Source organism: Drosophila persimilis, unplaced genomic scaffold, assembly GCF_003286085.1.
Source record: "Drosophila persimilis strain 14011-0111.01,24,50 unplaced genomic scaffold, DperRS2 tig00001077-arrow-arrow-pilon, whole genome shotgun sequence".
Classification (NCBI taxonomy): Eukaryota; Metazoa; Arthropoda; class Insecta; order Diptera; family Drosophilidae; genus Drosophila; species Drosophila persimilis.
The window spans coordinates 20952-32598 of record NW_020825409.1 but is presented as its reverse complement, the minus strand read 5'-3'; the positions used below and the strand labels follow the sequence as shown (position 1 = coordinate 32598).

The 11647-nt window shown below is 41.5% G+C and overlaps 1 protein-coding gene across 1 annotated transcript; it reads right to left on the bottom strand.

Annotated features, from left to right (window-relative positions):
• Window positions 1-7353: 7353 nt before the first annotated feature.
• LOC113566836 (kinesin-like protein KIF23) lies at window positions 7354-10740 on the bottom strand. The gene is made up of 7 exons (XM_026994006.1): window positions 10644-10740; window positions 9831-10583; window positions 9704-9770; window positions 9041-9523; window positions 8658-8979; window positions 8042-8589; window positions 7354-7966 (listed from the first exon to the last, which is right to left on the bottom strand). Exons 1-7 carry the CDS (start codon window positions 10652-10654, stop codon window positions 7487-7489), a joined length of 2664 nt encoding a protein of 887 aa, XP_026849807.1. The 5' UTR covers window positions 10655-10740; the 3' UTR covers window positions 7354-7486.
• Window positions 10741-11647: the final 907 nt, after the last annotated feature.

The window sequence follows — 11647 nt, the reverse complement described above, 5'->3', positions numbered from 1 at the left end:
TGCTAATTTACGCACTTGGTTTGCAGTTGATTTGAGTTTTGGTGCCGTTGATAATGTTACAAATTTAGTTGTCGTTTCGTTTCCGTTTTTTGTTTTGACTGTACCCCATATAGAATTGTACTTTATGTATCCATGTATCAATGTTTTAATTATTTAATTGGGTTTAATTCGATTCGACGGCTGATTCAACAAAATTGCCTTCCAAATATCATGTGGGAGCGCGCCTTCATTCGATTCTGAATACAATTCCTCATCTGCCAGGAACCTGCCACAATTGCCGTATATATATACATATATATATATAACCGAAAGAAAAGAGTCATCCCGTAGTGTAGTATGCTCATATTAAAGTAAAGTAAAGTATTCATTATTACGAATACCCACTGTACCGACGGTACTTAAAGAATACACACTGTAACACTTTGTTTCAGTGTTTACGTAACAATAAAGTCCCAGACATTCTGGGTGATCGTATTACGATTCACTCAAGAATGCCTCGAGCGACCCAAGTGCAGCGTCAGCATGTTCCCATGACTTGACGGCACTAATATACATGCATACACACATATATCTTCCCTCGCGCTCTCGCTGCCAACAGCGCTGAGCATATTCACACATATACATACTAACATATAAGAGATAAGAACACATAGTTCTGCCGCTCCGCTGCCGGCGTCACTGGCAGCGCAGCTCCGCGGCTTTTGGCTTACAAAAGCCCAAAACACAATTGTAAAATTGAGAACATAAACGACAATAAAAGAGATCGGAGGGTTGAGCCCCAACGATCCAGAAAAACGGATTGAACATCGTTTTACATGGCGACCGTGACAGGACCATATATGTCCTACGCGATGGATCAATCTAATTTGAATTGAAAAATTTAAATTTAAATTTGAATTTAAATTGAAAAAAAAAAGAGGAGAAAAATTTTTTCAAAAAAGTGTCAAAAATAATAAAGACAAAGAATGGCCGGAAAAAAATATAATAATATGTGATTTTGTTTAAAAAAAAAAATCGGACCAAGTCAAAAGAAAATTGATGAATTGGAAAAACTATTGAAATAGTGTTGTCCCCAGTGCCAGTGCCAAGAAAAAAAACCCAGCAGAAAGCCAAACCAGCCGTTTCGCCAGACCCATGCACGACTGCCGACGATATTACGCACAAACCCATGTTGCATTATAATTTATACCCTTAACTTTGGGGACTACAATGCGGCCAGGAATATATAATACCCAAGGAGATTTAACAGCCCGCGCTACAAAGAGCGTACACGCAATATAAAAACCTGTGCGAAGACCAGCACCGGCCCCCACCAGACCCAGCAAGGACCAATAATATAAGTGCGAGTGGCATAGGACCGCCCCTTGCACCGTCGATGGACAGTAACACAAACACTCCAGCAGCAGAAAATGCACCAGACTTCGCCGACGCTGCTCCTACCGAGCAAAGGGACGCACTCAGCCTACAAGAGGCCTTAGAAGTGTATCCAAACGATGGACCACGCCCACTCACAATAGCTGAGTACAGGGCAAGACAAGAAAAACGCCCCAGGAAGAAAACAAAGAGGGGCGGCCGGATCAAACGGCTGCTTCAACAACGACGTCTGGAGCGGGACCTGGAAAAAACATATACAAATGAAGAGGACCGACAGCGCTACCAAGAGCGCATCAAGGAAATCAATAAACAACTTCGCCAATAAAAAAGCGAAGTAACGCAATTGAGCTGCAGAAATGCCATGCCTCATATTGCCAATAATTATAATTTTCTATCTCGAGTTGAAGCACCCTTAAAGTGCAACTTGAAAATACTAACCTCTGTTAGGCTATTACTAAAACCATGTGATCGATGTTGAATTATATAATGAACGAGGGGGAACGTTTTGAGTTGCTGCGGACACCGCAACTCTACGGTTATACCCGATACTAAGTCAGTATGGCTCTCCTCCGGCAGACGCCGCTAATATTAAACGACACGACAAAGAGTGCGTGCGAGAGAGACAGAAAATCAGTCTGAGAGTGACGTCACGCGCTGCGTAGCCACTAAAAATTGATTTGTTCCTTTTGGCTATAAAAATGATCTGATCTGATCCAGATTCAGCAATCTAAAAGATATGGTCATTATCTATGATTCTGCGTTTCTAGTTTTCTCAAATCTGCAATATTGTGGATGCAACAGATTTTCGTCCTTTGTGGGGGCGGAAGGGGTGTGGCGAAATTTTGAGATATACGTTTTATAGTGAGATCTAACAGAAGTGCGGATACTAAATTTGGTTACTCTAGCCTTAATAGTCTCTGAGATTTATGAATATCCCCAGATCTGCATCCTTTGCGGGGGCGGAAGGGGGTGTGGCGAAATTTTGAAACAAACTCGTCTCGGTCCGATATATTAGGAGTGTGGATACCAAATTTGGTTGCTCTAGCTTTTATAGTCTCTGAGATCTAGGCGCTAATGTTTTACTCTAAGCAAAGCCGCCTATGCTACGTGTGTGTTAGAGAGAGACAGGGCGAGAAAAAATGAAATTGTTTTCTTGATGCTGGCTATAATAATAATACGACCCAATTCAGATTCTGCAGTCTAAAAGATATGGTCATTCTCTACGATTCTGCGTTTTTGGTTTTCTCGTATATTTAAAATTAAAGCATTAGGCGCTGAAGGGGACGGACAGACGGACAGACGGACGGACGGACAGACAGACAGGGCTCAATCGACTCGGCTATTGATGCTGATCAAGAATATATATACTTTATAGGGTCGGAAACGATTCCTTCTGGACGTTACACACATCCACTTTTACCACAAATCTAATATACCCCAATACTCATTTTGAGTATCGGGTATAATAAACTGCCTAATAGACTTAAAACCTGCAGAGGATTGGTTAATAATACGACCAAATAATATAAAAATTAAAATTTATGTTCCAATAACATACAGTTCTGGTAACAATACAATTCTTCTACCAGCAAGATCACAAGTTGTCAGAAAAATAGAATTAACGTCCGATATAGAAACCATATTGATCCCAAACCAGGAAATTCAACCTGGTATTTATGTAGCAAATACAATAACTTCAAAAAATAATACATTTGTCCGATTGCTGAATACAACCAGTACCAACCAATTAGTACATATAAATAGCATACAATATGAACCACTTTCGAATTACAAGGTAATTCAAACAACTCAAAAAATCCGAGAAAAAACTGTCATAGCTGAATTAAGCAAGCATTTCCCAGTACAATTCAAGAAGCAATTAACTAAACTATGCACCAATTTTAGTGACGTATTCGGGCTTGAAACCGAATCAATCACAACAAATAATTTTTATAAACAGAAATTGAGATTGAGGGATGACGAACCTATATATATAAAGAACTATCGAAGTCCGCATAGCCAAGTTGAGGAAATTAAAAAACAAGTAGGAAAATTAATCAACGACAATATTGTCGAACCATCCGTATCAGAATACAACAGCCCACTTCTACTTGTCCCAAAGAAAGCCCTTCCGGGTTCAGAACAAAAGAAATGGCGATTAGTAGTTGACTATCGTCAAATAAACAAAAAACTCCTGGCCGACAAATTTCCACTACCTAGAATTGATGACATTTTGGATCAACTAGGTAGAGCAAAGTATTTCTCATGCCTTGACTTAATGTCAGGTTTTCATTAAATCGAACTAGAAGAAAGTTCGCGAAATATAACGTCTTTTTCAACGAGCAATGGCTCATATCGCTTCACGCGACTACCATTTGGTTTAAAAATAGCGCCGAATTCATTTCAAAGAATGATGACTATAGCATTCTCTGGACTTGAAGCTTCGCAAGCCTTCCTGTATATGGACGATCTAATAGTCATGGGTTGTTCCGAAAAACATATGCTTAAAAACTTAACAGATATTTTTGAGATATGAAGGAAACACAACCTAAAATTACATCCACAAAAATGTTCATTTTTTATGCATGAAGTGACCTTTCTTGGTCATAAATGCACAGATAAAGGAATCTTGCCAGATGACAAGAAATATGACGTCATCAAAAACTATCCAGTCCCACATGATGCGGACAGCGCTAGACGATTTATTGCATTTTGCAATTATTATAGACGTTTTATTAAAAACTTCGCCGACTATTCCCGGCACATAACTAGATTATGTAAAAAGAATGTCCCCTTTGAGTGGTCAACTGAATGTCAAAATCCATTCCAATATTTAAAAGATAAACTTATGGAACCCACTCTGTTACAGTACCCAGATTTTCAGAAAGAATTTTGCATAATCACCGATGCTAGTAAACAAGCATGTGGAGCGGTTTTAACTCAAAACCATAACGGACTCCAACTCCCATTAGCATATGCATCACGTTCATTCACAAAAGGTGAAAGTAACAAAAGTACTACAGAACAGGAATTAGCAGCAATTCATTGGGCAATTACCCATTTTCGACCATATATCTATGGTAAACACTTTACAGTAAAAACGGATCACAGACCACTAACATACCTATTTTCAATGGTCAATCCTAGCTCAAAACTCACACGCATGCGGCTCGAATTAGAAGAATACGACTTTACAGTCGAGTATCTAAAGGGTAAAGATAATCATGTAGCAGATGCGTTATCAAGAATAACCATCACAGACCTAAAAAACATACAAAATACGAATAAAGTCCTGAAAGTCACTACCAGGCAACAGAGTAGACAGAAATCCTGCGCAGGAAAAGAACAAATAGAATTGCCTAGGCAATCTCTAACAAAAGCTTCAAAGCCCAACGTATATGAAGTCATCAACAATGACGAAGTACGTAAAGTAGTGACCTTGCATGTAAATAATAATTTATGTTTTTTCAAACATGGAAAAAAAATTACTGCAAGATATGATGTTAGCGATTTGTATACTAATGGAACCCTTGACTTAGGTCAGTTTTTCCAAAGGCTTGAAACGCAGGCCGGTAAACAAAAAATCAGCCAACTCAAAGTGGCACCGTGGGAAAATATCTTTGAATACATTTCAATAGATAATTTTAAAAATATGGGCAATAAAATATTACGAACAATAAGAGTAGCGCTACTCAACACGGTGACCCTAATTAAAAATGAAAAAGAAAAAGAAGCAATACTGTCTACATTACATGATGATCCCATACAAGGAGGACATACAGGCATAACAAAAACCTTGGCCAAGGTCAAAAGATATTATTTTTGGAAAGGTATGACTAAAGAAATAACCAATTACATACGAAAATGTCCAAAATGCCAAAAAGCTAAAGTAACCAAGCACACAATAACTCCATTGACTATTACAGAAACACCATACATGGCTTTTGATAGGGTAATAGTGGATACGATCGGTCCACTTCCTAAATCAGAACAAGGAAATGAATATGCAGTCACCTTAATATGTGACCTGACAAAATACCTTGTCGCCATACCCATTAGAAACAAAAGTGCAAATACAGTAGCTAAAGCTATTTTTGAAAATTTTATTCTAAAGTACGGTCCAATGAAGACGTTCATTACGGACATGGGAACAGAATATTAAAATTCAATAATTGAAGACTAATGTAAAAATCTAAACATCAAAAACATAACTTCTACTGCACATCATCACCAGACTGTAGGAACCGTGGAGCGAAGCCACAGAACATTTAACGAATTCATACGCTCATACATCTCAGCTGACAAATCAGATTGGGATGTATGGCTGCAATACTTCGTATATTGTTTTAATACAACCCCCTCTATGGCACATGATTATTGTCCATATGAGCTAGTTTTCGGTAAGACTTCAAACTTACCAGTTCAATTTAATACTATAGATAGAATAGCACCTCTATATAACATAGATGATTACTCTAAAGAGAGTAAATATAGATTAGAAATAGCATATAAACGAGCAAGGATTATGCTCGAGGAGCATAAAATTAAAAATAAACAGCTATATGACTTAAAGTTAAAAGATTTAAATTTAGCTGTAGGAGATACAGTTTTATTGAAAAATGAAACAGGACATAAGCTAGATTTTAAATATATAGGACCATATAGAGTAGAAAGTATCGGAGAAAGAGATAACGTCATAATCTCCGATAATAAAAACAAAACTCAGAAAGTACATAAGGATAGGTTAAAGATTTGCAATTATTAATCATTTTTAGTATGGCCATACATAAATATAAACCATAAAAATATACTACTCTGCATTTATATTCAAATAACTTTTAAATTTTATCAATATTAATTAAAGTTCAATATTCTAATAATTGACTAAAAAGAAAAAAAAAATATATATATATATAAATTGTCTTTTTAAGAATACATAACTCGTATACATATATAGTAAAAGCTAAAAATAAAATAACTTCATTATATTACGTTATTTTTCAAAAGGAGGGAGATGTAGTATGCTCATATTAAAGTAAAGTAAAGTATTCATTATTACGAATACCCACTGTACCTACGGTACTTAAAGAATACACACTGTAACACTTTGTTTCAGTGTTTACGTAACAATAAAGTCCCAGACATTCTGGGTGATCGTATTACGATTCACTCAAGAATGCCTCGAGCGACCCAAGTGCAGCGTCAGCATGTTCCCATGACTTGACGGCACTAATATACATGCATACACACATATATCTTCCCTCGCGCTCTCGCTGCCAACAGCGCTGAGCATATTCACACATATACATACTAACATATAAGAGATAAGAACACATAGTTCTGCCGCTCCGCTGCCGGCGTCACTGGCAGCGCAGCTCCGCGGCTTTTGGCTTACAAAAGCCCAAAACACAATTGTAAAATTGAGAACATAAACGACAATAAAAGAGATCGGAGGGTTGAGCCCCAACGATCCTGAAAAAAGGATTGAACATCGTTTTACAGTAGTATACTCTTGTGAAGAGCAGCTCACACCCACACATACACACAAACACATACATACATTCATACATACATACATGAAATCATTAAGCGAAAAACATATATTTTAATTATAGACTGATTTATTAGTAATTGAAATTAATCTACAAATATGTATGTATTTCAATAAATTCTATCGGTTTAAGCATTGAATAAACGCAGGAATAACAATAAAAAAAAATAATAGTTAATACCAGCATAATACATATGTATATTTGCTTCTTCTACTTTAATTGTTCATATAATAATCAAGGGGCATAGCAAGGGATATGCATACGAGAAATATTGAATACTTTGCAGTACAACTATTTATTATAAACCTATGAATGGACGCACTCTTCGCACTCCTTCCACTGGTGTGTGCTCCCACAGCAATAAGTTCAGTTGCGAGGTTTAGAATTCATCGATGTGCGAATATTTATACAGATTATTTACTTGGCTTTAATTGCAGTTAACTTTAACTTTTCAACTTTAAAGGCTAGTAATCAATAATTTTAGTAATTACGTTAACTAGAAAAAAAAAGTAAAACTAAATGGAAATGGAAATGCATGTTCAAGAATTACAGGACGAGCTCTAGATATTTGTCTTCTTGTTGCTGTGCCCCTCGATGCCGAGGTTGCAACGCGAGGCCACATCCTGGACGGTGATGGAGGTGACCGTGCTGGGCAGGGCGCTGGCAACGCCCAGAGCCGACATCGTGCCATTGCTGGGACGCTTTCGCGTTGGCGAATGCACGGGCGACTTCTGCTTGAGACACTCGATATCGTTGAACACCACCTGGGCGCCGCCGCCACATGTGGGTATAACATTGCCCTTGTACAGTTTCGTCTCCACATCCCCGTCCGTGTCGGCCTCCTGGGAGACGAGACAGTATTTGTTGGCGCCGTGTTCGGTCAGCGTCTTCATGTCCGTCAGCTTGGTAACCGACTTGCGATTCTTCAGAAAGGGCTGCATAATAGTGCCGAGTGGCACGGGATTGGCTGCACGATGCTCCAGCCATTTGTCGCCAGCTGAACGCGACCGTCGATGGCGATTGTTGGCAGCTGCCACGCCCTGGTTGTGAGGGGTGGGAATGCGAATAGATACTAGATTAAAGTTCACAGAGCGGAAGGATAAGTACTGGCTTACATGTCGGGGCGTGACATAGATGTCTGTTCGCGTGGCCGGCACAGATGACTCCGTTCGCGCTGTGAATGGGCCGCGATCCTTCTCGTTGAGTAAATCTTCCGAGCTCTGCGAGCGCGGCATGCTCGGCAGATCCTCGGATCGTATGATATTCGAAACCAGGCGAAGTTTCTCGTCCTTGATGCGCATCCGTTCATGCAGTTTCTCCCGTTGCTGACGGAGCTTTATCTCGAGCTCCCGCTTGTTCTTATCCGACTCCACGGCCATTTTGGAGCTGCAGTTTTTCTTCTGCTTCTCCTTCTCGTGCTCCGTTTGGGTCAGGAGATTCTCCTTCTCATTCAGCTTGAATGTCAGCTCCTCGATCTGCCTGTCGCGCTTGGTCAGCGTATTGTTCAGCACGTCGATGGAGCTCTCGTGAATGCGCACCTTCTTCTCCAAGGCGAAGCTGCGCTCGCGCTCCTGCTTGTAGACGGCCTTGAGGGAAGCCAGCTCCGTGCTCAGCTGCAAGTTGTCGCGGTCCAAGTTCATTAGCATCTGGCGAAAATTGTCGCCTAGGAGTACATGCAAAATTAATAAGGATGGGCACCCTTTTTGGAGGAGCGGAGGCTATAGGACTCACATTTAATATCCAAATTGGCGCGCAGCCTCTTCCGCTTCTCAATCCGCTGCTCCAGGTAATGCATGAGCTCCTGGATCTTAACCTCCGCCTCAGGGCTGTCCACTTGGCAGAAGGGAAAGTCGGGTCCCAGACTGTAGACCAAGCCCACATCCACCTTCAGGTCCTTGGCCTCAGACATGCCCAGCTCGTTCAGATTTTTGACAGCTATCTTGAACAGCTTGTTGGCCTTCCGGCGGCCTGGGGTTAGGCCCAAGTCCGTTTTAATGGGCGTTGCCCGAGCTATTTGCACTTCCTGAGTCATCTCGGCAAACTTCATAACTTGCTGCAAATGGAAAAAAGGGAATTTGGAGCAAAATAAATCAACCGGCGAATTCGCCACCTACCATATTCTCATCATAGTCCTCCATTCTAGGATTGATGCATACAATCATGGACACCTGCCCCTCGCCGTCAAAGTAATTCTTAATCATGTGCGTGATCTTGGAGTCGCGATATGGTATCTTCTTATGGGCAAAGCCATTGATGGCCGCCTGCTGATTCTCGCGCAGATACTCGAGGCATGTCCGGAGCGTCATCAGCGAGTTGTTGATGTTCCCAGCCTCGCGAAGTCGCACCCCAGTGTTCTTGGTGCGCGAGGAGCGCTCACTGCCGGCCAGATCTACCAGGGACAGCTGGCTCACAGTGATTTTTTGCCTGTCCTGGACAACATTCTCGCCCTGGTTGTCGGTGGGGGCCTGGACGAGGCGAATGTTAAACACCGAGTGGCTGCGGCTGGACTCGGCATTCAAGACCGTGTGACCCATGCGCTTTTTCTTTTGTCCCATTTGAAAGACCTCGAGGGCATCCTCCACCGTTTTAACTTCCTCCTCGACGAGGACAATATGTATTCGGTGTTTGTCACCTACGTAGAAATTTACAACAACAGTGTGTATGATCTTCTAGAGGACTCGGGCATACAGAAGTAAGTGGGATATCCTTCAAGTGTTCACGTATGTAATCCTCTGTTTCCTCTCCCTTGCAGGACTTTGCAAAGCAAAATCATTCGCGAGGATGCCCATCATCACGAACATGTGATGATGGGCATCCTCGCGAATGATTTTGCTTTGCAAAGTCCTGCAAGGGAGAGGAAACAGAGGATTACATACGTGAACACTTGAAGGATATCCCACTTACTTCTGTATGCCCGAGTCCTCTAGAAGATCATACACACTGTTGTTGTAAATTTCTACGTAGGTGACAAACACCGAATACATATTGTCCTCGTCGAGGCCCAGCAGAGGCATTGGCTCCACCGACGCTTGGGAGGCGATCTCCGGATCCGAGTCCTTGTTTCGGTACGCGAAGCGACCGGAACCGGCAATGCGTTGATTCATCTCATGTTGCCGTTCTAGCAGCGCATCCTCCTCGGACAGAATCTCGAAGCCATTCAACTTGTCCGGCTTGAAGACAAACTTCTTGGCCTGAAAATCGGATATGGTGCGAAAGAGCACATCTAGGCATCGGGGCATTATGCCGCGATGTCTCAGGTTGCCCGTCATTGTGTACGTCTTGCCGCTGCCCGTGACGCCGTAGGTGAATAGCAAACTGTTCCGGCCACGCACCAGGTTCTCGACCAGTGGCTGGGCCACGGACGCGAACACATCCTGCTGCGTAGCATCCGATTGAAAGACGTGTTTGAATATGTACTGTATCTCGCGCTGGGCGCCGTTCTGTTTGTGGTGCTGCAGCAGCTGATCATGCGGATTTAGTGCGATTGTTGTGGAGCTCTTCACCCGCAGAGAAGTGAGGTCCCCATCCGATTGGAGCGGGCGGACTCGGCAGAACACATTCACCGGATCTTTTGCCTTTTCGGACGTCTCCAGACGGTGCTTCTCTGTCGTTTGATGCACTCGCGGTGTCTTGGGGACGCGCATCGGAGTTCGTGATCTGCAAAAGTCCCTCTTGTATCTATTTCATCGCGCTTTTAAGGTTTCACATTCTACTTACACTGCTTTCATTCTAATAAATTATTTCCCACGCAATTGACCGCCGAATGTTGTTTATGTTCTGTTTTTCTTCACAAAATTCACGTTAGCTTCAAAATTCCAGCGTCAAGCGACGGCACGCTTCGTTTGAGTGTAGCGCAGTGTGACCGACGCTCAGAAATATACCAAAATATACCGTAAATATACTGACGAAGTCAAGTTCTGTTATACATATTGCTCGTTTTTGATATTCCGTGGAATATTATTAGCTAAATAGAGCACTCAGTCATGTCCACATAATTTTATCCGAATAATGAATCAATTTTCTATTTAACTGGTGCATTCTTAATATTTGCTTTTATTGCATTTTGCGTAAAAAGAGGTTTTAGCGAAATAAGTTAAACAAAAAACAAGTATCGAAATAGGTCAATCAAAACAAACAAAACGAGGGGGAACGTTGTGAGTTTCTGCGGACACCGCAACTCTACATTTATAGCCGATACTTAGTCAGTATGGATCTCCTCCGGCAGACGCCGCTAAATTGAACGACACGACAAAGAGTGCGTGAGAGAAAGGCAGAAAATCAGTCTGAGCGTGACGTCGGGCGATGCGTAGCCACTGCAAATTGATTTGTTCCTTTTGGCTATAAAAATGATCCGATCTGATCCAGATTCAGCAACCGGATAGATATGGTTATTCTCTATGATTGTGCGTTTTTAGTTTTCTCGAATCTGCAGATTCTCGAATCTATACGTTTTATATTGAGATCTAAAAGGAGTGTGGATACCTAATTTGAATACTCTAGCCTTAATAGTCTCTGAGATTTGTGGATGCCCCAGATTTAAGTCCTTTGCGGGGGTGGAAGGGGGTGTGGCGTTTTCTTGATGCTGGCTATAATAATGATACGATCCGATTCAGATTCTGCAGTCTAAAAGATATGAGGTCTTGAGGGTCACGACGTCAAACCCAAATGTGACCACATGTGGTCCGACTCCAAGACTGTCTTAGCATTGATTAAATCAGATC

Excerpts from the sequence above, each read along its gene's own strand:
- LOC113566836 (XM_026994006.1), bottom strand. Across the intron at positions 9,771-9,830 it reads GAGGACTCGGGCATACAGAA|GACTTTGCAAAGCAAAATCA; the intron begins GTAAGTGGGATA and ends TCTCCCTTGCAG. Across the intron at positions 9,524-9,703 it reads TCGTGATGATGGGCATCCTC|GAGGAAGTTAAAACGGTGGA; the intron begins GCGAATGATTTT and ends GTCCTCGTCGAG.